Source organism: Bradysia coprophila, assembly GCF_014529535.1.
Source record: "Bradysia coprophila strain Holo2 chromosome IV unlocalized genomic scaffold, BU_Bcop_v1 contig_5, whole genome shotgun sequence".
Lineage (NCBI taxonomy): Eukaryota > Metazoa > Arthropoda > Insecta > Diptera > Sciaridae > Bradysia > Bradysia coprophila.
This window is the reverse complement of record NW_023503374.1, coordinates 2,102,528-2,128,136: the sequence shown is the minus strand read 5'-3', so window position 1 is coordinate 2,128,136 and position 25,609 is coordinate 2,102,528. Positions and strand designations below refer to the sequence as shown.

The 25,609-nt window shown below is 34.4% G+C and overlaps 2 protein-coding genes and 1 long non-coding RNA gene across 4 annotated transcripts in view; all 3 read right to left on the bottom strand.

Annotated features, from left to right (window-relative positions):
- Positions 1-365: 365 nt before the first annotated feature.
- LOC119071603 lies at positions 366-1,629 on the bottom strand. The gene is made up of 3 exons (XR_005086686.1): positions 1,080-1,629; positions 732-1,031; positions 366-378 (listed from the first exon to the last, which is right to left on the bottom strand). It is a non-coding gene; the product is annotated as an uncharacterized LOC119071603 (long non-coding RNA).
- A 731-nt stretch (positions 1,630-2,360) lies between these two features.
- The window catches only part of LOC119071570, a 28,889-nt gene continuing 5,640 nt past the window's right edge, over positions 2,361-25,609 (bottom strand). The window contains exons 3-5 of one of the 2 annotated variants that reach the window (XM_037176509.1): positions 14,747-15,208; positions 9,720-9,947; positions 2,361-2,555 (exon numbers count right to left, since the gene is read on the bottom strand). In XM_037176509.1, the coding sequence (XP_037032404.1) occupies positions 2,363-2,555; positions 9,720-9,947; positions 14,747-15,208 (883 nt within the window). In that variant the 3' untranslated portion in view covers positions 2,361-2,362. Of the gene's footprint in view, positions 2,556-9,719; positions 9,948-10,580; positions 10,803-14,746; positions 15,209-25,609 lie in introns of both variants that reach the window. The other variant, XM_037176510.1, reaches the window with a different exon arrangement.
- LOC119071576 (radical S-adenosyl methionine domain-containing protein 2-like) lies at positions 15,602-16,990 on the bottom strand. The gene is made up of 2 exons (XM_037176518.1): positions 16,451-16,990; positions 15,602-16,394 (listed from the first exon to the last, which is right to left on the bottom strand). Exons 1-2 carry the CDS (start codon positions 16,905-16,907, stop codon positions 15,883-15,885), a joined length of 969 nt encoding a protein of 322 aa, XP_037032413.1. The 5' UTR covers positions 16,908-16,990; the 3' UTR covers positions 15,602-15,882.

Sequence of the window (25,609 nt, the reverse complement as noted above, 5' to 3'; positions counted from 1 at the left end):
ATGACGGTAAAACATTTTTTTAACTTTTTTTAATTTTTGTATGTTCTAGTAGACCCTCTAGATGCCGTACAGAGTGAAAACTTTGCAAAAGCTCGAAAATTTTTGAAAAAGTAACGGTGCAAGCTTATATTGACTTAGAAAAAAAAAATTGCTGATTATTATTGCTAGTGCGAGGGTGAATCGCGGTAGGGCGGAACCCGGAATGACTAAAAAAAATAATTGAAATCGACACACCCTATTATAAATTCTATTTACATAAATTAAGTATCTCGAAACACTGATTGGTTTCCATTCCTCTTATTTATATTGGCAAAAATTAAGCTTGTTTAGACTTCAATGCACGCACTGACATCAACCGATACATGAAATTGATTTCCACTTCTTTCTTCGCACAGAATGCAGAGTTAAAAAAAAGTAGAAAGAAACGTAAGCGCCCACATCACTTTTACCAAGGTTGTGTATGAGAAGGTACGTTGATCGCCATTATTTCACTGTGAAAAAAAACATGGTGGCTATCGGTAACTTCAACTGCATTTCAGCACGCAATTTCAACAGAATGGAAATCGCGCTACAATTTTTTATGAAAGTTCAATAGACTTTTACGGCCCCAGTGACAGGCGTAACCTTCCCATATAAAACATTGACTTTTACATTCAAATTAAATGCAATTTCTAATTTCATATATGTTCAAAATCGATCATATTAGTACGATGTCACATCTATATCACAACGCACTAGTAGGTGCGTTGGTATTTCATCATAAAACTGGATTCAGAATCACTATGATGGATGGACGCATAGAACATTAAATATTTTTGTTTTAACTTATTGTATACGTGAGTCCCTGCTTAGATTCTCAAAATTTAATTCGTTTTGACTAATCGTGATACATTTTCAATTTTTCATATTTTATATTGTCGTCACTGAATTTCCCCATTTTTCTGAGAGTAACCTTACAGCTAGTTGTCATGGTTGGTTTTAACGAAATTTTCACCTTATCGCCTATCTATTTACAGAGTCATAATCTTATACTAATTTCCGCAATTTTAAATGAAATATTTAACATTCTTAATTTATACATAAGTTCGTTACCCGTAAAAATAAATTTAATTTTTATGTGATGATGACGGTCTAGCTCGAAGTTCTTAATAAAATATTGCAAAAGTAATGCAGTTGCTGGAGTCTCAATAAAGATAAATCATTTTTAGACGAAGGAACAAATCGGCTTTTGCCGAATTGTTTACTGATCATTTTCAAGATACGGTACTTTCAGACGTAACCTCACTTAAGTTTCGTTCATTTTTATGAGATTTTTGTTAACGTGGATGGGATCTTTTGACGTGGATGGCATTTCAAACAGCCTTGAAGATGATCTATAAAGTGTTGCTTCATGTCACAAAATCTTTTACTTCACTTTGTTTAACCACTTAATTCATGCAAATTTCTCCCGATCGAAATGTCGTGAGTTATAGCTTCAACAAATTCGAATGCAAAAGCAATTTAACCTTTGAAATGTTGAAGGTATTGTATTGCTGGCATAAGCGGGCAAACATCTCTCATAGCAACACTAAACTCATAATAATTTAAAGGTTTCTGACCTTTGACAATCGGCAAGCGCATCTGTAACTTTTTTTTAAATTAAAGTATTCAGTTCATTGCTGAATCGTCTGAGCAGACGACAATCTAATTTAACTTTGACACGACACATCACATTTTTGCTATGAACATTAACAAGAAGTTAAGTGTATACAGCATTCATATAGCCTACATAGCGATGTATAATATATCTATTTAATCATTAGCCTATAATTATGTACATCTCGTCAATAAATAATTTGATTCAATTTTAGGAAACATTTTTTTCATTGCAATAAATAAATTCTAATTTTCATTTCTTGCATTCGTAGTCTGGTTCGAGTTGTCAAAAAAAAGAAACCGTTTCGCTCATATTGGATGTTGAGATTGAGATAAATTACTCGTTTCTCATCACACGCAACATATATGAAGTAATTTGGCCGAGCTAAGCATATTTTCATTTTTTGTGGCGGCCATATTAGACGTCATCTCAAAGGTTTTCTGACAGACTTTTGTAGAGTTGTCAATTTCGACCAATTTTGAGCTATCACATGCCTGTATCATATCGGATGTAATCTTGAATAACAGCGCCATCTACAACTTTTGCATTTATTTCGTATTTTTGTAACATGAGATGCTTGGCAACATGAGATGCTGAAGTCGTGGTAACCTCAATCTGCTATAATCATCAAAAAATATCGCTTTTTTACATCCTCTATGAGCGAAAGAACAACTCGCACCAGACTATCACTCCCAGCTTGGGAGTCCCAAGTCACTTTGCTTAAATTCAAAACTTTCGGTTGTCCCTTAAGTGTGCCCGCTTTCTCACCACTTTCTTCTCACATTTGCCCCACCACGATCGTTTCTTGCAAATTCGTTCTGGCTTTAAAACGAAACACTTTGTCTGTACGATGTTAAAGAACAGTTTACCGACCATTGTTGCGTCTGATGAATCAGCCATTTTCAGGCATGTCCGAAACCTAGTCCATTTCAATGGAAAAGAAGAGAAAAGACAGAAATTAATAAAATCCCATTTTGCCATACAATATAAAACACAATTTCAATATCCCAGCTCTATTACAGCTATTATAATAATAAAACCAATCAATCTCACACATTCTTATGCGTTTAAATGCTTAAAAGACGTTTCGGTTATATATAGACAACATTTCCAAACGAACAATGTAATATATCGCCTTTGGCTCACATACACACACCATTCATATAATATGCCTTTTCCTGATAGAATATTGAAAATGGTCAAGCAAATCGACTCAAGTATTTACTGGCAATCAATTGATTCCCTTTTGTAGAGGATTTGTCATGGTCGTTTGATTATATTACCGCATTGTAAGTTATGGATGATAAAGATATGGGATCCAGTTAAATATATTGGCCATATAGTTATATGTACGGGACTGACTACGATTTCAGGCAGCATACGTTTCTGAATAAAAATATTGATGTCCATCCATATCGGAAACAGTATCTTTTACTGGTGATTCGGGAGAATGTTCCGTTCATTATTTTTGTGATAATCAATTAAGCGAATAATTGTCATTATAAGTGGTTGGTTCGATGAAAAAACCAACGACGATTGACGACTAATCATAATTGGAATTTTATTGGGGAACGGAATGGGTTTGGAGGACTTTGTAGAGATCAACAAACTAGAAAGTAAAATGTGGGAAATTTAATCCGCACAACCGCCCTACATATTTACGGTATCAATCGATACAACAACAATTTTGAAAAATTTCACAAAAAAGAAAATCGTTTTCCACCGTTGACGAATCAAATAATGGAAAACTAGCATAATCTGGGAAAATGCACGTTTGATATACGTATGTTTACACCCCAGTAAACAATAACAACTGGGATGAAAGGGACTTTAATTCTTTTAACGGTTACACACAGTGCGGTTACACCGAATCTATTGGCTTAGTCAATTCTTTTATTTTATCAAGTTTGCCATTAATGTGCTGGATGGTAAATGTTATTTATCGTTATTTTATCACCCCATCAGCGAGAACTGGTGATGACATTTTGATGGGGTATGACGAAATGTATATGTTATGGCCTCTCAGTGCAGTTAAATGAAAGAAAATGCGTAAATGAAACAATCAACAAATTGTGGAAGATTTATTGCTTCGATCAGCATTTTTTCTCTTTCTTTGTTTTTAAACTTTAACGCCACCCCCATGTCGTAGTCACATTGTTCTATTCCACTTTGATATCGATGCATCAATAGCTAACGATATTACACTGAGGATTCTTTTCAAAAACATTCAAAAAGCGAAATCCCCTTAAAAGACCCTGAAAGAATATGAAATTACCTTTCTTATGACACCCCTCACAACCTTGTATGTTTCGTGTAACTGGAGAAATTTCCATGAGAAAAGTGCATGTTTTCTCACAAGCCTCAAATAATTTTTTTGGAAGTGATTTTGGCTTCTAGGAAGAACACCTCTCGGGCACACATGAAAAATTCAACTGGAAAATGCCAATGAAGGTGAATAACCAGGTATGGCCGATTCCTCATAATCGGTCGCTTTATCTTGAATGCGTTCATTCAACGCACTGTCTAGTGCCAAAGCTGACTGTGTCTTTTAAACTACTAATTGAGTGATGTTAAAGTCAGCTTCGGTGCTTGACAGTGCTTTGGTTCATTATTTATGTCAAAATACTATGAAAATGAGTGCATTTGAGTCTGTTTTCAAAATTGATTACGCGGTTACATCAGACCATGCGTGGTACATTATTGGAAAATGTGTACTATTTTGGTAGGTTGTTTTTGAAAAAAATCCCTCACTACCAGAGTGTCACTGTCCACCAATGACATAAAAGTTTTATGTCGTTGCTGCACACAGACTGGAGTTTTGGACATAGATACTATTTTACCCAATTTTTTTTTTTTTGTTTAATTAAGAGGCACAATTATGAAAGTCTCATCAAACCAATTCAATACAGATTTCAGATTCTGATTTGTCCGTGTGCTGATACATGGGAATGTGTGTCGCTCTCTGGCCCATAACGCTCGAATAAATATTTATATTAGTTTTTACATCAGATCATTAGAATATCTTCAAACATGTGTGAAGGAACATTTTCATATCAACTTGATGAGAACGTATAGATATGGATCTACCTACGGCACATATATACATTTCTGATCGACCTATTACAAAATGATGATTTAATTTCGTAAAATGATTATTTGAAACTAGATTTCGTCTTTTTTTTCTGGTGGAATAAAACATCGTTTACCGACTGATACGCGCGCAAGTCTTTGAGTTTGAGACGAGAAAAAAAGTAAAAAAAAAAATTGAAATAAACGACGAGCCTTGATTTGATGAACAAATAAATTTTTTCGTCTCTCTCTTCTTCATCTGTCAATTTACGGTGAAGAAACGTTCAATTAACCGAATAGATAAATTTCGGATTACAAGACATGAGACTGGGACAACAATTTGTTGTAAACCTTTTTTCCCGTTGTTGTTCGATGAAATATTATATGTTTATCTGATGACGCCTCGTATCAATTCCCTTTTAGCCAAGGATAATTAATTATGTGTACGACTCGGTTCGATGTTTGTCGTCTTATATTACAATTAAATGAAATTTTCGTCGTTGTTTCGTGTCACTTCAATTGATAGTTTTCATTTAATTGTTCCACGTGAAAAATAACTTCTTGTCTATTAACATACCATATCTATCTGCCTATGGTACCACTGGTATAACTAGTACCTTTGATAACAGATTACAATGCAGTTTCGACCAAACTTTATTCGACCAAAAACATTTTCCTTGTACAAAATGACAGGTTTTATCCTTTGTGCAGCATTTTGAAAAAGGAAAGTTTCAATTTTATGTTTTTACTGCCTGTCCTATGCGAAAGTTGACCATTACATAGTACTTTACACCCTCCGAATTTGGAATATTTTCGGCTTATTTTTCAAGAATTTTTATGTGAAATTCGACTTTCGCATGTGGTAGGAAGTACAACAGAATACATTGGATGATGCTACGTAAATAATAAATTCAGAGAGAACTTTGTGATACTCGCAAACTCCAAGTGTATGAGCAACTTCCTTCTGTAACTGTTTTTCGACTAGTGAATAGTTTCCATATCCGAGCCGAATGCGAGACAGTTAACGAAGATTGTTGATTAAAAACACCCCAATGTAACCTACTATTGGTAGACCAATGTTTGGTTGAAACTTTGTTTTGAACGTCATTTTGTGTTGTTAGAATTGGTGAGCGATCAAGGAACTACCATCAACAAATTTCAAATTAAATATTAAATTCACCATCAACGGGAAACTACCACTACTCGAAATAACTGGTGGCATTGTGTGTCTGGACGTTTTTATATTATATCCATATCCATACGCCGTAAGTGTGGTATATACGTTTATATTGTGAAAAAACACAAAGAAGCAAACTTCAATCAGTGGATGAAAATGTCAGTTCTTTTAGGGATTTCGCCAATTAAGCGATTTTCTCTTCGTTAAGCTGAATTGTGGATAAATCCACAATTTACAGGGAACATTCAATAAACGGCAAATTTATTGGTATTACGACGTTTGATTGCTTGTAATCGTTAAACGGAATAATTATACGAAAACGAAATGATTAATAATAATAAAAATGTATAAAAATTTGCACGTTTACAACGGCTTGTATAACGTTTAGTATCAACGAAGATATAGGAGACCTTCACAACATCATAATTATAACAACGCCAATAAAATATGACCATAATTTAAAAGAGAACGAAAACATTATTATTCTACATGATTCAATTAAAAAAAAATGAAAAAAATCTGTTCCATTGCACCTCTATAAAACTGTGTACTGCACTGCATTCGTAAATTAACAGACACGAATTTTAATTATTCCGACCGTTCTTAAATAGCTGGATTATAAATTGGATAAATAAGTCATAAAATAAAGATGAAAAGTGTCTGAAAAGATAGAAACTTTTTATAACTTGAAATATATCCGAGGTAAAACATTACATCGAGAGACAAGTGTAGTGTTGATTGAATTTATCGAAATATGGGATGTGTGTGGCGCAAGTCATAACAATGAAGAAGAATTTTGTTTCCAGAAACAGCTGAAGTAGTAAAAGGTATGATTTCAGTTTTATTATTGTTCGAAGGTCAACTCCTAACTTTTTCTTTCTATTAAAACCTTTGGTACAAAATCTATTACTTCATTTGATGTTATTTTTTGCTAAAGGAGAACATTGATTACAGTTCGTCATTTGTCATCATCGTTGTCGTTAAAAAATGAAAAGTCTTACTTATAGGGAGGAAATGCTGTTTGAAAACTAACGCTCAAATATGATAGGTTTTTATAGAATTCTGTTAGAGTTCTAATACAATACGGCATAAAGTTTCTAATGTCAGCGCTCTATTTTTTGTGAACCAACTTCACTCATTAGTAAAAATATTGTTTCTTATAAATCAAACGAGCAGTACTGGCAACATAATGATGTTGTCTATTGCTACAGGGCATCAGTGAAAAAAAAGAAATAATAGATTGACAATTTGGCGATCGGATTTCTGCTCGTGAAACCTAAGGATTAATTCAATCCTTTGAGCTGAGACTTCTAAGTCATGGTGCTTTGCTCTAGCTTATTTGGTCTTATTAAATATGCAAACGATGTAACAACCTCGGCAAAACGAATGAAGTAAAAGATGATGTTTTCAAGTAAGATCAAATGAAGTAATAGACTCATTGATTGTTCTACTGATCTTTCTTTCGCATCTGTGGAAAACAAATGAACAATAAAACTGTCAACAGCCACCGAAATACATTTTTGTTTATCTATACGGTCAACAACAAACCATAAGCAGCGTTGATGTCTATTTATTTGTACGACTAATTTCGTACAATCAATTTCACACTTCACTTCAGTGTTATTATATAAATTAGGTGCAAATAATTTCAACCGCAAAACGCATCTGCTCACATCTATACTCTCCTTTAATTCAGATGTCAATAATTTTATTATTGTTATAGGTTTGTATGGCTGGGGCGAATTTATGTCCCATTCCATTCAACCTCTTCTCGACATAATAATGTCCTCTATTTCAATTTTCAAGCACAAGATAGAAGAGAAAAAAAATCCTCGAAACCGAAACTTTCCCTTAAATCCGAAAGAAATGTCACAAAAACGATTTGCGGGTTATAATTTATGATTTTCGTTAGGGTAGGTCACAATTCAAAAAAAAATTGTAAAAGTCTGTTTGAGTAAAGTGTGTTTGTTGAGAGACGGATTTTTTTCGGGTTTCTAATTTTTATGTGTTTCTTGTAATAATATTGTCAAATAGAGAGTCATTTGTTTTCCATTGTTATGACCACAGCAAGTATGTATGTTTTAGCTGGCTTAACCATTCTATACTATGTGAATACGCCGAAGGTGTTATTATATTCATACAGTCAATCAATACTGTGGTTTATGTAATGTATACCCTGCGATAAATGGGTAAAGAGTCACATGAATGTGTGTTCGGTTGGAAAGTATGTTAAATAACAAAATAGGGCTAATATTGCAGAATGGTAACATTTTATAATGCTATTTGTGTCGTGGTGGAATGGGGAAGAAATAGTCTTTTACATGACAATGGATAAAACGTTGACTCGACGTCGCCTCGGATCAACAATACACACGAAAACCAGACTTTTCACTCGTTTCCCGAGTGTTATAAGTTTTCATGTGAATTTTGTTGATCCGAGGCGTAACCGAGGTCAATAAACACACTAAAACGAGACTTTTCATTTTTATCCCGTGTTCTGTAATGGATTTTACTTGCTTCAGGGAGGGCATCGAAAGTACGCTTTTTGACGTATGTAGCATGTTTTCATCCCTAGGGTTGTAATAAGCAACTTTCGATCATAGGGAAAACAAAAGTATGTTGAGTAACATTACACTACTCAACTTTACGTGATGCTGCTTACTATAGACGGTAAATCAATCAGACGAATGACACACAGACGATAGATAATAAAAACATGAAAACGAAACGAAATATGTCATCACCTCATTTCCATGAATTTTACCTGAGATGATAAAAATTCCGTTAAAAAATGCATCTTTCCATTATAAACAAAAAAAATGTTTTGTTAGTTGCCATAACGCCTGCAGACTCTAGATTGAAATCAAATAAGACAAATTGCATACGAAAAACTTGTATACGGTTGCCATCCGAGGGAAACATTTTTCTTAGTTTTGTCGAAAAATGTTCGAAAAAAAAAAATTGAAATTCTTTCAGTTTCCTTAGCGGTTCGAACATATTTATCGAATTGAAACCTAAACAGAATCTTCAAAGAAGCTCCTTTTGTCTGTGTGTACGGTTGTACGATCGATGCACATTTTCACAATTTCTTGTTGCGTTCAGAAGAATCATAAAAAAAATTGGATTCGAGAGTGGGTTTTTTTTCCTTCTTCTCTTCTTCAATCGTATAGTGCGACGATGCGTAAAAGATAAATAAACACCAAAATCAGATACTATAAATTCTGTTGTATTTTGTGTATACAAACAAAAATTGATATATTCTACGGGAATCTATAAATACCGGGCTATATGGGTGCGATATGTGTGATTTGGAAGAACATGTGCGGTATGAATATTTCTTTCTTTTGGGTGTATTGATTCATGAACGTTCCAAGAGATTACAGATAATGATGGTTACAAAGCGGATGGCTGGAGCAACATTACTACTCCAAGGTGAGTTTAGTTGTTTTGCTTGTCAGAATGGAAGGTCTTGTACAGACAGAGTTTATTCATTTCGAAAAAAGATAATTTGAATGTTAAGTTCAAAACTGTAAACTTTGGGGCTAACAGCCTTGGTTAAGATGAGAAAATGTGTCACAGTCACTCTCAGCATTTTCCCGCAACACTCCAATCATTCCTAAGTAGTATATCGTAAAAATGTAACAAAGTACTTACCTTACACTCACCTATGATGTTTCCAGTGTGTACAACACATATTTTGATTGTGCAACGATATTTTCTTGTGTCAAGACAATCATTGCACACACAAAATACTAATCGACCCATTTCTACTTACAGTCTAAATTATCAAATAACCAGAACAAACCATCACACCAACAAATTCTGTTCATTTTTTACCTTTCATCACATTTGCAGTGCATTATCGTGTTAATTCGCCAGTTAAAGAATCCGTACTTTGTCTCAAAACCCATAATCCAAAATGGACATGATTTGTCATGCTGTCGACAGCAACGGTCAGCTTTCGAGAAACCACCCAAATCGGTGTATCTTTTAGCTGACCATCCTTTGCCACACCACTTTGTGCCGGGGACTCTTAGAAATTCGCTTGATAAATCTCTGCGTTTTCTGCAATTGTCCTTTTTCGTTTTAAAGTCGTTTCATTTTCGTATAACGACCGGAGAATATTTTCTCGTTTGCAAGAGGGAATTTTATTTTGTGTTATTTTTCGGATGGCTGGGAAATGTCGATGGGATAAAGTGATTTGTGTGGATTTAACGGTAAAAAGGATTTAGAAGAGGAGCGTCGAGGAGGTACGTATACATCGAAAACTGATTTTACTGTTTTGAGATTACGCTTGAGTCTAGTGTAATAAGTTCAAGGTGGAATATATACCATCCAACGTTGGGTGTCTGAGAAAGTATATGCATAATAATGTTGCAAAAGTGGTCGGACTGGTAAGTGTTTTGTTTTCGGATTAAGGTTGCATTGAAAATAGAACGGAATGTGGGAAGACATTTGAATAAACAGAGAAGCTTTTAAGCTTATTTCGTCTTGGGTGTCCTGACAAAAGTCATTCGCTTATCCTTACCTTGCCAAATCGCAACCCTTTTTATTGTTTCACGATAAATTGGGCATCTTCGACTTTGGTTTGTTGTTTTTCTTTTCATCTCGATCCGACTGAATTTATATGGCTTTACCCTTTATGCCTAATCTAATAAAAATCCCAAAATGTAAAATTTGACTGAATGTTTGGCTAACCTCATATCGCAGCTACAATGACTGATTGTAAATGGACGGTAATTGAACAAGTGCCATTTTGTGGACATTGCTTGAATGTTCATTCTACAATGGTCATGTCGTCGACAACATTTGTCAGCTTTAGAAGCCCCACCAAGTTCATTGTATCTGCCTGCACTTTGTCCCCTTCCACACCATTTGGTGTTCGGCGCTATTAACCAATCAGATAGTGAACGTTTTTTCCTAACGTGTCGAAAATAATAAAAAAAGAAAAGAAAAAAAAATCAAACAAAAAAATCAACAAAAATGAGAATTTTACTAGAGGTGCACTACTTGGATTCATTAGTACCTAGGTAGTGCGTGGCCTCTCAAAAAAATGAGTATGAAATGAATGTGTAGATTTTACTACCTGCCCCAAGCGAAAGTTGACCATTGCATAGCAATTTGCCCGCTGCGAAAATGAACCATTACATGTGGACGATTTTCATTTTCTCGAGTGGAAATGAACTTTCGCATGGGACAGGTAGTAAGAGAGAATACATTGGATGATACGTACGTCATTAGTTCGGAAACAATTTTGTGATGAAAGCAAACTCCCAAGTGTGCTTTGAGCAACAAGCTTCGGTAACTGTCTTTTCGACAAGTGTAGTTGTAAAGCTCAACTTCGGCTCGAAAAGACAGTCTTGTTGCTAAAAAACACACTTATCAGTTTGCTTTCATCACAAAATGGTTACCTCACGTAATGAATTACTATCTCAGCATGCAATGTCTACTATTACCAGTTGAAAATTGTTCAATAATACATAAAACCAAGTGCATAATTTCCAATCATTCAACGATGGAATGCCCACAGTTTATCGATCGTAAAAGTTTAGTTATTCGTAGTAAAACTGTCCACAAAAGGTAATACGGCTAATGGCAATAATTCGATCTAAGCAATAAAATTTATCGATCATCGTATACCAACTTTAGACGCATTAAATTCAAATGCAAATTAGATTCGATGCTTTGCGTATCTGCACGTACATAACAACACCCATCATAACTTCGAAGTAATTTATCTATTTTCGTTAGCGAAACTATTGCACATTTTCACATTCGTGATCTTTTTATTACGAACGTTTCAACGATTGCCATTAACAAGTTTTAATTATTGGAGAGTTATCATACCTATCACTGAATGATATCCGTTTTTCCATCAATACCATCAATCAATTAGTATGAAATATAAAAATCAATTAATTTCATTCGACTATCGATGGTATTCCGAATAAAAATCCTAAACTGATGGGAATCGTATCGAAATGGTTAGTCATCTGTGATCGACAATGATGACTAAAATAAACGATTTTATACCAAAATAGGGAGAGACATGTGAAATTCGTCATGTTTTCTAATTTGGAAGCTGTTGTGGTTCGTAATGGATTCCACAAGAATTTTGTTGAACAAATGAAAATCTAGATTTTTATTTTCTGAATTTTGGTTAGGTACGCGCTTTCAACAAGAATAAGGTCTAAACTCAAAAAATCTAGGTTTTCACTGGTTAAACAAAATTTGTTTGGAATCATTTACAATCCACAACACCTCCTACATCAGAAAAGTGAAAGATTTTAATTCAACCTCTAGATGACTCTTTAAACAAAAGAAGTAAGAATTGATCATGTCGCTACCTCTTCTATTCGATGCAAAGAACTCTGTTCTGACTGATCAAAATGAAAGGAAATGGTAGACTACGCCAATGAGAGGTATAAATCAACTATCTTGTCAACTACTTCAATAAATGAATCTTGTTCTCAGCATAACTAACACAAATTGCAGTGGAAAAGAACAATTCATATCCACGTAGTCCCTAGTTCTAAGTATTTTTGTTTTTGTTATGTCTTTATTGAACAATTTTACAACTAAATTTTTTTGTTAAAAGAGATATTATAGCTTGGCACAAAAGAAACAAATGAAACAGTTCAAAAAACCAAAGAACGAAAACAAAAAAAATGAATGAATGAATGTGACGTTAGGTACGTTGATATCGAAAGTATCGACATCAGAGTGCAAAATATGTGTTCCGATACTTGTATCAAAAATAGCTATTTTCATAACATGTGCCTAAAGGGACACTTTGTGCAGTAGATGTAAAAATGGAAAATTCGAGGTAAAATTAAGGTTGACAACACATCATACTGTCAAAACTGCAGTTTATGCCCATGTTAGGAACAATATCTTCATATATAAAAATGTCACTTTTATACACTAGTGCGTGGACCTATGAAAATCCACTTACGCAAGATTTTGATCGCACTAGTGTACATAAAGATGTTTAAGGCTCAAGATATTTTACCAACTTCACGGCTCAATTCGGTATACAACTCAGAGCTTATTATTCCGATTTTCAATTTTAAAATTTTTAAAATTTCGAAAAAGTTCTGAAATTTTTTAAATTTTATGAATTTTGAAGTGAACAATATCTCCTTACATTTATGAACTTTCAAGAATTTTTAAGAAGAACTCAGAATTTAATTCTTAGGATTCCTTATGCTGAAAACAAACGAGGCATTCAAAACGCGTTTAGGTCCTTGTTTTCATGACGAAATGGTCGCAACTGTCAAATAAAGTTAGAAATTTCTCTATCGAAAATTGCGATTGCTCTATTTGTCAATGAAAACTAGGACCAACACACGTTTTCAATGTCTCGTTTGTTTTCAGCCTTAAAATTCTTAAGAATTACCAATAAAAACGATTAATAAGCCCTGGTACAACTTAACATTTGATGCCTAAAGTAATACCATTTTTCGATTGAAAATGGAGAGGTGACAGTTCTACACAGTCAATATCGTCAGTAACGATACTATCATTCAGAAAACGATATTATCGTTCAGAAAACGATATTATCGTTCAGAAAACGACATTATCGTTCAGAAAACGACATTATCGTTCAGAAAACGATATTATCGTTCAGAAAACGATATTATCGTTCAGAAAACGATATTATCGTTCAGAAAACGATATTATCGTTCAGAAAACGATATTATCGTTCAGAAAACGATATTATCGTTCAGAAAACGATATTATCGTTCAGAAAACGATATTATCGTTCAGAAAACGATATTATCGTTCAGAAAACGATATTATCGTTCAGAAAACGATATTATCGTTCAGAAAACGATATTATCGTTCAGAAAACGATATTATCGTTCAGAAAACCCTTTTCGATACATGTATTGTAAATGGCTATTTTCATTGTAACCCATTCGAATAAATGAAGTCAATGAAATTCAATATCGGTTACAGTAACATAATGAAAGACATTACAATAAAATGATCTCTTTAGTACGTGTGTGTCGTGTATTAACAGAAAATTTTATTAATGATAAGCTGCAGAAAATTAATGAAGTTAAGCAGATGTAGTTTATGATATTTATGAAGAATGAGAGGGAAAAAAGAATGAACAAGAAAAAACAAAAAAAAGTAGTGTGAAGAAGTGTGTTTTGTGTGTGATACTCGTCGCTATCCGAGGAAATGTAGGTGAGAAATCCATCACAAGTTGTAAGCTTTTTCGTGAAACGCTGTGAAGTATTCGTTCGTTTCTCACATTGTATCTAATAATCCATCAACTTAAATAGACGTAGTAGTAACATAAACTGAAAGTGGGTGTATTTTCATTCATATGACAAATGGGGGTGCAAATAGAAAATGTGTTGATTTGTGCGCAGTCTCGTGCTTGGTGTGTTTGTTTACTTGAGGATAACTTGAACGTGAATGGACAATGAGGAAGTGATATACAATACAAATGTAAGGAAGTTATGTAAGGAAGAGAAGACGAAAAAAAAGGTTGTTAAGTGGAAAACGGATTTGTTAACATTATTTACAGTCAAATGTGATGATGATGTGTAAGAGGAAAATTCCCCATCTCATCGCTAATGACTTCAAGTAACACAAATGTTTTCCGTGTAAAGTGCAACCATTTGATTGGGTGATTGGGTGAGGAAGCCAGAGTTAGAGTTACAAGGGGGGTTAGTAGTTTTTCTGCTTTTGATTTCTTATGTTCAATTAAATCTAATGACTCTGTATGGCATTGGGTACAAGTGTAATACACACGGACTCATTTCTAATGTAAAATGGAAATGATCGAGACGCGGTACCAAATACCAAACAAAGAAAATAAGTTTTCCAAAAACTCAATCAAATCTCACCTTTCCAACTGATCGGTGGCATTTCTTCGGCTCTCCTCATGATCACTATTCAAATCGTAAACAATACGTTTCATCTGACGGTGTCGTTCATCACATTGAAGTTTTAAATTTTTGTAATTCATCAGCGGCAGCATATCATCGGGTACATCAGCGTTCTGTCTTAATTGTTTGTATTCCAAATTCCTCATTCCAAACGCATCGTTGTCACTTTCATCGGCTTCTTGAAAATCGAAAGGCAATCCATGATCACCGGACATCATTGACTGTTTGATATCGTAATGTTGCGGCGATGAAAAGTTTCTCGATCGTGCTGTTTCCACTTCGTCGTAGAATTTATTAAGGAAACCTTTGACGAAACTTCTCTCACGCACATATTCGCAGTCGATGAGCTCATCGTCGCGTGAATAGATCATTTGAATAAATGCCATTCCGTTTGATAACTGCCACAGACTTAGAGACTTGCTGCAAAGACAAAAAAAGTAATCAAAGGTTAAGACGGTCGTTAAACATCGAAAGCAATGATTTGACGAGAGGAGGTTATCTCAATTTCGTTTTCATTTTACGCTAATGGTAACAGTCATCACTTTTCGGTATGTAAAACAACAATAAAAGATTGCTCAGCTAATCCGGACTTTGAACAGACTTTTCTCGCATATTAAATTGGTGGACCGATTATCGCTTAGTCGCAAAATGTTGAGTGTTTTGTGTTGTTGTTATTTTGAATATTGTTCAGTCCCGCATCAGTGGAGAACAAAACAAAATTCCTTTAAAAATGGATTTGGATTTATTTAGGAACTAATCGTTCACCTTAAAGTTACATTCTTTAGCAGTTATTATACATTATAGACACAACAAGACCAAGGTTGTATATGATGAGGTAACGCTAATCGCAAAAAAAAACACCTGAACTGTGCTGCAATTACAAAATTATAGCGCAATTCAGTTGAAATTTTGAACAGTTTGAGTTACCGACAGCGGCCATGTTTGTTTTTTTTGCGATACTGCCCAGGGAAATAATGCTGATCAGCGTAACCTCCACATATACAACCTTCGACAAGACAGAGCCTTTTGAATTGAAATCGAATTGAAATGTTACAAATTTATAAGAAATGAAACTGCTTCCAAAGCATGTTCTGTCAAAATTCAAGATCAGACGAACCACAAGCAGACTCTTTCGTCCAATCGTATTTGCCACCCCTTTCTATGAACGTATTATGTTCATAGTCGGTTGACTCAAGTAGCGAACCAATATCGTCAACATCCAGAATCGATGCTGACTCTCTGTACACATCGCCCTTGCTCAAAAAGCGCAGATACTCGTCCACGATAATGTACGAGCTTTTCATTAAAAAATTCGATTCCGGAACAAAACACGGTAGATGTTCATGTCGTCGACAGAATGCTTCAAACTGTTCATCAGTGATGAGAAATTCGGCACAGTTTCGTTTCGCAATCTCTCCGACATTCTCGGTGTCCACTTGCAGTACTTGAAAACATTTCCAACGGAACGGGTTCAGTAGAGCAATGTTTTGCGATAAGTCTTCCAAATGGTTGAACCGGTTGACCACTGTGTTTAACTTAAATTTAACGTTGTACGACTGACACCATTTGGACACACAATGCAACTGCTTGAGGTGATTTCCTTTACCTAACGATGTCGAATCAATGAGTTTACAATAATACTTAGTATAACGCCTATCGTACCCCTTCCGATTGTTACATTCGTTTCTTCGTCGAACGAGTCCACAGACACTGCTATTATGTCCACATATACGCCATACTTCTTGAAGAACCTCTCGCTCACTTTCGATCCGTTTGTGACAATCGACACCGATTCCAAATTCAAATCAACTTTACAAAACTTGCAAATTTCGCCCAAAAGCACCGGATACAGAAAGGGTTCTCCACCCGACAAATTAATTTTCTTCATTCCTTTCAGCATTAGTTTACGCAGTGCGATTCGAATATCGTTCAGTTGGGCCACATATGAAGTCTTAGCAGTGTGAAAACAAAATCCGCACGAGTAGTTGCACTTCCTGGTAAAGTGATAGTTGACGGATACGGGCACAATTTCATTTCTTTTGCGTTTAACTAATCGAAAGTAGGTCAGAAGCAACCACAAATAGTTGACTATTGTGCTAAGTGTTTCTTGTAGAAACATTTTTTATTCGATATTTCGTTGCAAGAGAACAGAATTCAAATCTTCCTCAACTCACTACTAACTCTAACGAATCACAATTGACTTGGAGGTATACGTGTTGCATTATGACGGATTTTAGTATAAATATTAAGTCTGATATATTGGATGCCTTGCTTTTTATTTTCCTTCAGTTGCCGTTCATATGTTATGTGGGTTTCCCCTAAGTATTTGGTATAAAATTTTAACAGAAAACGTTATACAAATGTAGTTATCATTGCTATCGGATATTTGATATAGATATTCAAGCATTTGCAGTCGAGCAATCATAAGCACATATCATAAAATGTACAGTCAGTCGTAAGCTATAATCAGTAGCCACAACATATTGTATATTCGTTCTGTGTTAGGGATTGCATAAGGTGAGATAAACCTAGCATATGTTGCAGAGTCATTTTACCGAGATGGCGTTACACTGAGAAAAAAGATTACGTCTGACACGTATAAAGTGTGGTAAGTCATTGTATAACATACGTAAGAAAGATGCCACTCGTATTTTATACAAGACGTATGTACAACAATATGCGTCGTACGCTAGCACGCATACGTGTCTGGCGTATAACTTCCATACCACACTTTATACGTGTCAGATGTAATCTTTTTTCTCAGTGTACTTCACATCTATATGTAAAGTCTACATTAAGGCTAGATATCAATTAAGCAGCCAAGTATTTGCCAACTTCGAGGAGTGGTTGTCACCACGTTAAGTCGATGTCCAGACTGCTCTTGATGCTATTGGCCGTAAAAGGTTGTTAGTGAAGTCTCCAAACAAAACAAATCAAATTCCCAGGGTCGCTATCAGCAGAGAAACTTTTTTTTAGAATGTTGTTTAGAGGTTCTACCTTTTTGAAATTTTGAGAAATTGCTCGTAATTTGTGAATAGAACATTGGTTTGTTCAAAGGATCTGATAACACGAATTTTCCCTGGCCGAACGAACACGATTTCATCCATATAAATCGGTTTTCACATAAATATTGATGAGGTTATGTCTCTATGGATGAAAATTTCATCATATGACAATAATTTGACAATTCGTATGGCCTTGGAACAAACCTATTGTCAATGTCGTTTGATATGTCAAAATCGTTGTGAATCGAACTAACCTCAAAATTTTAAAAATTTATTTGAAATTTCAATTTTTTGGAGGATACTTGACAATGATCTCTTGCCCCTTAGAGTTTCCGCATCAAAAAACGGTTCACTTTCGATGATCTTTTTCCGTTTCTAAAGGTATTTTTAGTGGCTTCATGTTTATATTTCTGTCATTGCATTGTTGACTGGGAGAACACATATACCGCTCTTGTTGGTACAGTGACACATACACCTGTGCGCACAAGATTTTCGCGAGCAAAAAAAGTGGTCAGTTACCTTGTTATAAAATAATATCGTACGATATGAAGCGTAGACGTCATGTTTGTGAAGTCAACAACGTCATAAAGTCAACAGACGTAAAACATATATTTGTACGTATAAAATGCCGTAACGTTAATGAAATTACTATTACAATATGTATACGGTCTAATGTCTTTATGAATGTAGGTAGGTACGTACACCATTTATTAGGTGTTATTCATGCAACTTAGAGGTATATTCTAAACGGTGTACTATCTATGACTCGCGACTTTGATATTGTTTAGATTTAGTGTAAATTTTCTTTAATTTTTTTCCAAGGTAAATTATAGAGAGTATAGTGCATAACAACTGGTTGCTACAGTCATACAGGTATAAGTTGAAGAGTTGGCGCTTTTCGCATATACTTTGTAGATCCATTTGGACCACGTGGTCATCAGACGATCGTTATATTTCTGTCGATCGTACGATGTGTTGGTTTTTTAACGACTTTTTTTTCATGAGAATCTGTTATGTTATTTGCAATACGAGAGGTAAATGAGGTAAGGTATATAACAACAATGCCATTGGTTGGCTGAATGAAAAACACGCCACAAGTGGCATGATAATAGCATATAGCGAGTGTTGTGTATAGAAAGTCTTTTGGGTGCTATCGAAAGACGATGACAAATCAATTTTTTTTTTGGTTTGTGTTATACGAGACATTTTAGCTTCAGTTATATTATGACGGTGATGTTTAGAATTTATTTTTAGAGGTCAGCTATTGGATGTTGTTGGATATATTGAGAGTGTATTGAATTTCAGCGTGTAAAATGAGCTCATAAAAATTGGCAAATAAATTTTTGGTTTAATTTTATTGAACCCGAAATAACACAAGCCGTATAGCATTTCGCTTAATTTGATGCTCGTGCATTTATATTCTGTCGAACTGTCGAAACCACCATCCGTCTGCCGTTGTATAATAAATGTATGGGTATGCAGAATGCTTGTAATATCTTTGATTAATTATGTTGAGAAAGTGCAGTGCCATTACATTTAACATGTTTCAGTTCATAAGATCCATTACTTCATTAAATATGGTTTATGAGCAGATCAAGAAGAAGAAAAAAAAGCTCTTCATTTGCATATTAATCGATTTTTAAAGTTTTGTAATATTTATGCATTTGGTACGGTTACTTATTATAGTGTGGTTCCCTCTGTCGAGTCATGGACCATGAGAAAAAGTAAAAGGGTTCTTTCGGCGCTAGTTTTATTGTTTGCAAAACTATTCAACTGCTTGCATTTATTCCATTGACCACAGTTGCACTCATCCTACCACGAACACTGAATTGACAAGTGTTAAATTTGAAGGCTTTAATGATACTACGGCTTCATCAGCCTTCGAATATTTTCTATGTGGTAGGAACAATGCTATGCCTTGACTTAAAGTCAGGGTCTTATGACAGAAAATTATTTGAAATGTCTCTAAGGCTAAGTCCGCTATGATTTTTCGAAAATTTTCTAGGATTGGTACCAATATTAAATACAGAAAACGTCCGAAACCATAGAATATTAGCGACATGCTTTCTGCCACTGTTTCGATCTGAGAGACAGTGCAATGCAATTTCATACTTCCTCAAAAGTTTTAATGAATGATTTTTGCCAAAATCAGGCGGCAGCGGTAAGGAAAAATAGCACTTAAACTAGCACGAACACTCGTTTTTCCAACGTCGAAAAACCTACAAATTTGTGTCGTGTTGGATAAATAACTATTTTTAAATTCAAAACTCTATTGAAAACATTTTCAATAAAGGTATCTGACCCACCCAATAGACGGGACCTAGTTAATTGTACGAAAATATTAATAACAGGTACAACGACAAGTTTAAGAAATCGTTGCTCTTAATCGATTAAATAATAATTTCTTTTGAATAATTTGTCAAACAAGATTTTCTTTAAAATACTTCACTCTGTGGCGCCTAAGATTGACAATGTCAAGCTCAAGACCCACAAAAAAGTATTATCTGCATTGAATTGGTGATAAACGTTACGCACATAGAGCACGTTGCAGTGATATAGTTGCCTAATCTCTCTCTGAACTTCATTTTATTTATTATTACCTGACATCGGAATATTTTTATCAAAACTTATCAAAATAAATATGAGATAACGCATATACGCACTTTGCGTGTATGTTGTAGATGACATTAGTCGTTTAGTAAAAATTGTGAAAAAAAAACTAAATTTAAATTCGTATAATGAAACAAGAAGAATTCCAACAATTACATTACGCTATTATTAGGTTTCTTGGCAAGCAGCACCGCAGATTTTGTGGTGTTGTTCACATAATGTATAAATGATAAATTGTAGATCATACGATTCAACAAATGGTTGGGTCATCATCCCGACATAAATATAAAGGATCGAAGAGGTATACGAGGTGCTTCAAGAGGTTTGTATTTTAATTTCGGTTCAATGTTTATCTGCAGACGATTGTTGTCTTAGTGGTAAGAATCAAGAAATTGGAACAACAAATTACTTCCGCGCTAATGATCGTCAAAAACGTTATTTACATCTTTCACTAGAACAGTACATAAGTTACTCTCGTACTACATTATTTAGGCAGTTACTGAGCTTTTGAGTTAAAAATAAAAATTCGAGAAACTCGCGCTGAGACTTTTAAAAAAATCTTCACTCTGGCGCTGGATTCCTCTATTTCGTTTCGGTTTCGGAGACCGTTCTTGGTGGCAAATCGTTTTATTGGAACCGATTATAGTGGGAACTAGTAAAATTTATTGACTCGAACAGAAATTAATGCACATGAAACTAATCGAACGTTTAAAACGTTTCGAGATGCATCACCCACGACATTTCATTAAATTGAAAATGGTAAAGAAACGACAGTTTCAGATGCATGTCCAGAAGTGGGCTATAAATAAGTACAACTACAAATTACGGCATGCAATAAATTTCAAAATTTGTTTAGATTTTAACTCTCTTTTTTCGTTCGAATTTTTATTGGTGATTTGTAGGCTGTTTTGTTGGAACAAGAGTTATGAGTGTCGTTATTTACATTAACATGCAAAAGATCGTCGATTTATTGATTCCGACCGAACTATAAATATTCCGTTGCACCTATATAATGCAAGTTTTTAGAATTATATTGGTAAAACCCGTAATAATATATGACTAATGTCATCAATAGCAATAAACCTACCAAGATATTTGTGCTTAAAGTTCTGATTTACAATTGATATTGTTTAGAAAAAAAAACGAATTTTGATTTATCTGACAAATTGATGCATAAAAGAGTCAATAAAGTGGAGAAAAAAATTAAACTGAAAGCGATTTATGGGCAACGGGGAATCTGGCACACGCGATCATAGTATGCGTCCTTTTACTACATCTAACAAAAAGTCATGACTGCGCCAGATTCGCCCCTTAGAGGTGAATCTGGCACATCATCAATTTGTATGGTGTGCCAGATTCCCCCACGCCGATTTATGACAAACCATCTGAACTCGAACTCACATAATTAAGGTACAATATCTACTTCCCGAATACTTTTAGATGAAATTTGAGGAAATTCTATTCCAAATCTCTCGTTTTATGCGGCTCTGCAGCGCAATTGGATTGACTAAATTTCATCTTATTTCCTAGTACTCGATTAAAACTAGGAAATAGGATGAAATTGGACACATGTAGGTTGCGGTATGGTCTCCCAAATTTCCACCAAACTATCCATTTCCCTCACGAATTGTCCAGAAAATGGATAATTTGATTGTGGTTTTCGTGGTCCATTCCCGCAGCTCCCCACTTTTTTGTTAGCTTTGGAGAGCTTTAAGCTTCTCTTCGATTCCAACGAAATCTTTTCCAAAAATAATATGAAAGCCCACGAAAGCTTCACAAAGCCAACGTTTGTATGGCTTATGCGTCGATCTAATAGAATTTCAATTAGTTTATGTAAGATAATTAGATCTTAGCTTGGTCTTTCCGCTTGAATTAGAGACGACAATCACTCTTTTTTACCATCTACCTACGTAACGACAAAGAAATGTAAAACTTCTTGGCATTTGAAAAAAAAAATGTAAAATCGAATTTCAACGCTTTTCTAAGCTTGTCTCTGATTTGTCGCACTCGATGGCTTCATTCTGAAACCACTTAAATTTATTGGCTTAATTTAAAATTACGAAGAAAAAAAAACCCGAAACAAATAAATATTTCTGGGATCGGTAGTGTTACCGCTGACATATCAAAGACATTAATCTAAAAATGATTATTTCTGATACACTTTAAACACATTTTTTCTTTGTAGATAGTGAGTGGAGTTGTTTTCTTTAATAATATTCAATTCCTTTGGAAGCGAGATAGACTAATCAAATAATATTTGTTTTTAACAACTGGCTGCAAGTAATGCTGAGAACTTCGGTTTTTTTTTCTGTCAGAGGTTGTAGGACTTTGTGTTAATTATTTTCGTTTTTGTTTCATTCTAAGAAAGATGTAACTTTCATTAAAATTTATGTACTTTTGGTTGTCACGTTAATGGTGTGGTGATATCTATTTTGTAAATCATTCCATCACTTTCACTGAATTTATAGTTTTCCAATGAATTTTTAGTCGAAAATGGTTTCTTTCTAGGAGGTAGCGTTTGACCATTTCTACATTCTCTGTCATAGTTAAGAGAAATTCTTTCACAATTAATTTAAATTAATTTTATTGCTACACAATTTCGAAACACTCTTGTGACAATACAAAGATAGAACTCGTTGGATTTGATGGTACTTAATAACACAAAAATGAGAGCTTAATCAAAGAACCATTTAGAATTGACGGTAAAGGCCGTAGTTTTCATTAGGAACTTTATAGACTCTGGCCTTTTAGTTTAATATTCAGAACAATAAAAAGTTAAAAAGTGATTTTTTATGTAGCAAAGTTGTGCAATAAACTGTAGACGCTAATGGATTGTCACAGTGTTTCAGGACAGCTACTGAACCAAAGATTCGAAATTTGAGCAACAATTTTATTTCTATCAATTAAAACTTCTGTCGGATTCAATAAAACATTGAGTTAAAATGACTAGAACATATTCGATTTACATGAGCTGTGCGTTAGTCTAATTTGAAACTCTTGTTGTGGAATATAAGAACGTAAACTCTGTCTTGAAAATTGTGAAAACAAAAATTATAAAAAACGTGAAAGAGCATGTGTAAAAGATCGATTTTTTACTGGCTGCGCCACTGTGAGCAGTCTTTTTTTTCGCTTGTCAATAAAGAATTAATAGCATGTGGAATGAATGATTGTAATTGTTTGAAATGGTCGATTGTGCAGTGTCAAAAACACTTTTATACAACTCGGCATCATAATGTGCAAAATTTGCGAACGTACTACCACGTGCCATAGTTACACATCTTGAGCCTAATAAAGTACTTTGCACTCGAACTAGTTAACGAAATAGCTATTTTCACACTCTGAAACTATCAGTAATATCTCATATTCATACCAAGAACATAAATATTTCGTAAATAAAGATAGAGAATATATTATCTGCTTTGTGTGAGGACAGGGGACTAGTCATAGCACGTTGAGTGAATCATGACATTTTCCTTACGATTCGCTAAACATACCCATGCATAAAGCTAAGACCAGTCTTCTTACGTTGTAAACATTTCAGCCACTGCTCGTTAGGAAGTGTCAAATGTTGTCGTCAATATTTGAATTGCTTACTATTGGGCCAATATAGTCTCTTTCTACAGTGTCAAGGTAATATTTTTGTGTCGTATAATGTATTGTTCCACGTTTTCGCATAGAAACAGTTCATTATATCAAATAATTGCATAATAGTACATTACTATGCAAGGGAAGTAAAGTGATATCTCGTATCCAGATGAGTAAAAGTAACCGAGGGCTTTAGCCCGAGGTACATTTACTCATCGTGATACGAGATATCACTTTATTTTCCGTGTGTAGTACGGCGTTTTACTATGCGAGTGATGTAAAGGTTATAGCCTATACATGTAATAGCCTTATTACATGCACCAGCATAGTAAAATGTTTTATCGCATACGCGGTGTGATTCCCCGAAAAAATTATTCACCTAGGATATATAAACAAACATTATACTTCTGTAAATTGTCAAAGTGTCATTCGCATATCTTGTTGTCTCGTTTTCGCTTATGCGATAAAAAAGAATATGCACGTATGACAAGCCGTCTCGGCAAGCCTCGGCCGCTTTGTCATACGTGCATAATATTTATTATGATACACGAATCGTATGGTGGTATTTTATCGCACACGGTATCGACATCTAGTACTATAAAAGGCCTTCATACGATTCCCGTTTCATTAATAGACTACAATCTACATGAATCATTTCTCTCAATTTTTAGTTAATTCGTTCAGCAAAGATTAACTGTCCAAAAATATCGTCCATCCAATCATTTTCAATGAAAAATGCGAAACGAATGCTAAAAAAATGTGTACATAATGACCACGAACTTGATGCACGAACTATACAAACATTTTAATTGTGTTTCGTTGCGAGTCTATTTTCATATTTCGTTTTTTTTTTTGTTCATCTTCTAATTTTCTCTCATTTTTTTTCGTTTCTAGCATTGGTACAGTAGTAGCACTATCATCAGACTAACTGACATGACGTCAGTAACATTGAAATTAGATTTCGCATTTCTTCCATTGAATTCGTCTCTAAAATAAACCATTTCGTTTCCGATGACTATCAACACTGTACATTCTCACCATCAATAAAAATTATGTTATCTTCTGATGATGCGATGTGTTTAACCAACCATAAATCGAAATAATGCATCGCATTCAAAATTGAAATATATAAGGGGAATAATAGTGGTGTACGGGGAGATATTTCGTAGGACATTTTTTTCTTTTAAAAATCCACGTTATGCATTTACTATAATTTCAGAAATACATTTGGCAAATAAAAATCTGTATCAAAGCCGAATTATTTGTGATTTTATTCACTCAGCTAAGTATAGTGTGTAGTCTTTGACATACACATGAAGCATTCTGTAATAACATTAAATTTCAATTTAGAAACGAATCATTCTCTAGGTATACTTTAGATAGAATACGCATTTTGATGTTGGATGGCATAAACGGCGGATTTGACGAAATGCGCTTATTTGAATCAAGACCAAGACGATAAAAATGCGAAATAAATTTTTGTTTAACAATAAAAATTGTCATCGTTTGAAACATAAAACCCCAGGGGCTTGATATAGTTTGTAATTATAAAATACCTGCAGAGAAAATGATATTAATTAACGCAGTCTCAGAATGCGTTACAACGAAGATGATGTTAAAA

What these genes read in the sequence shown, in the direction of transcription:
- LOC119071576 (XM_037176518.1), bottom strand. Translation starts at nt 16,907, where the DNA reads ATGTTTCTACAAGAAACACTTAGCACAATAGTCAACTATTTGTGGTTG. An exon ending in GAATGTAACAATCGGAAGGG is followed by an intron (nt 16,395 to 16,450) that starts GTACGATAGGCG and finishes CGACATCGTTAG; the next exon opens with GTAAAGGAAATCACCTCAAG.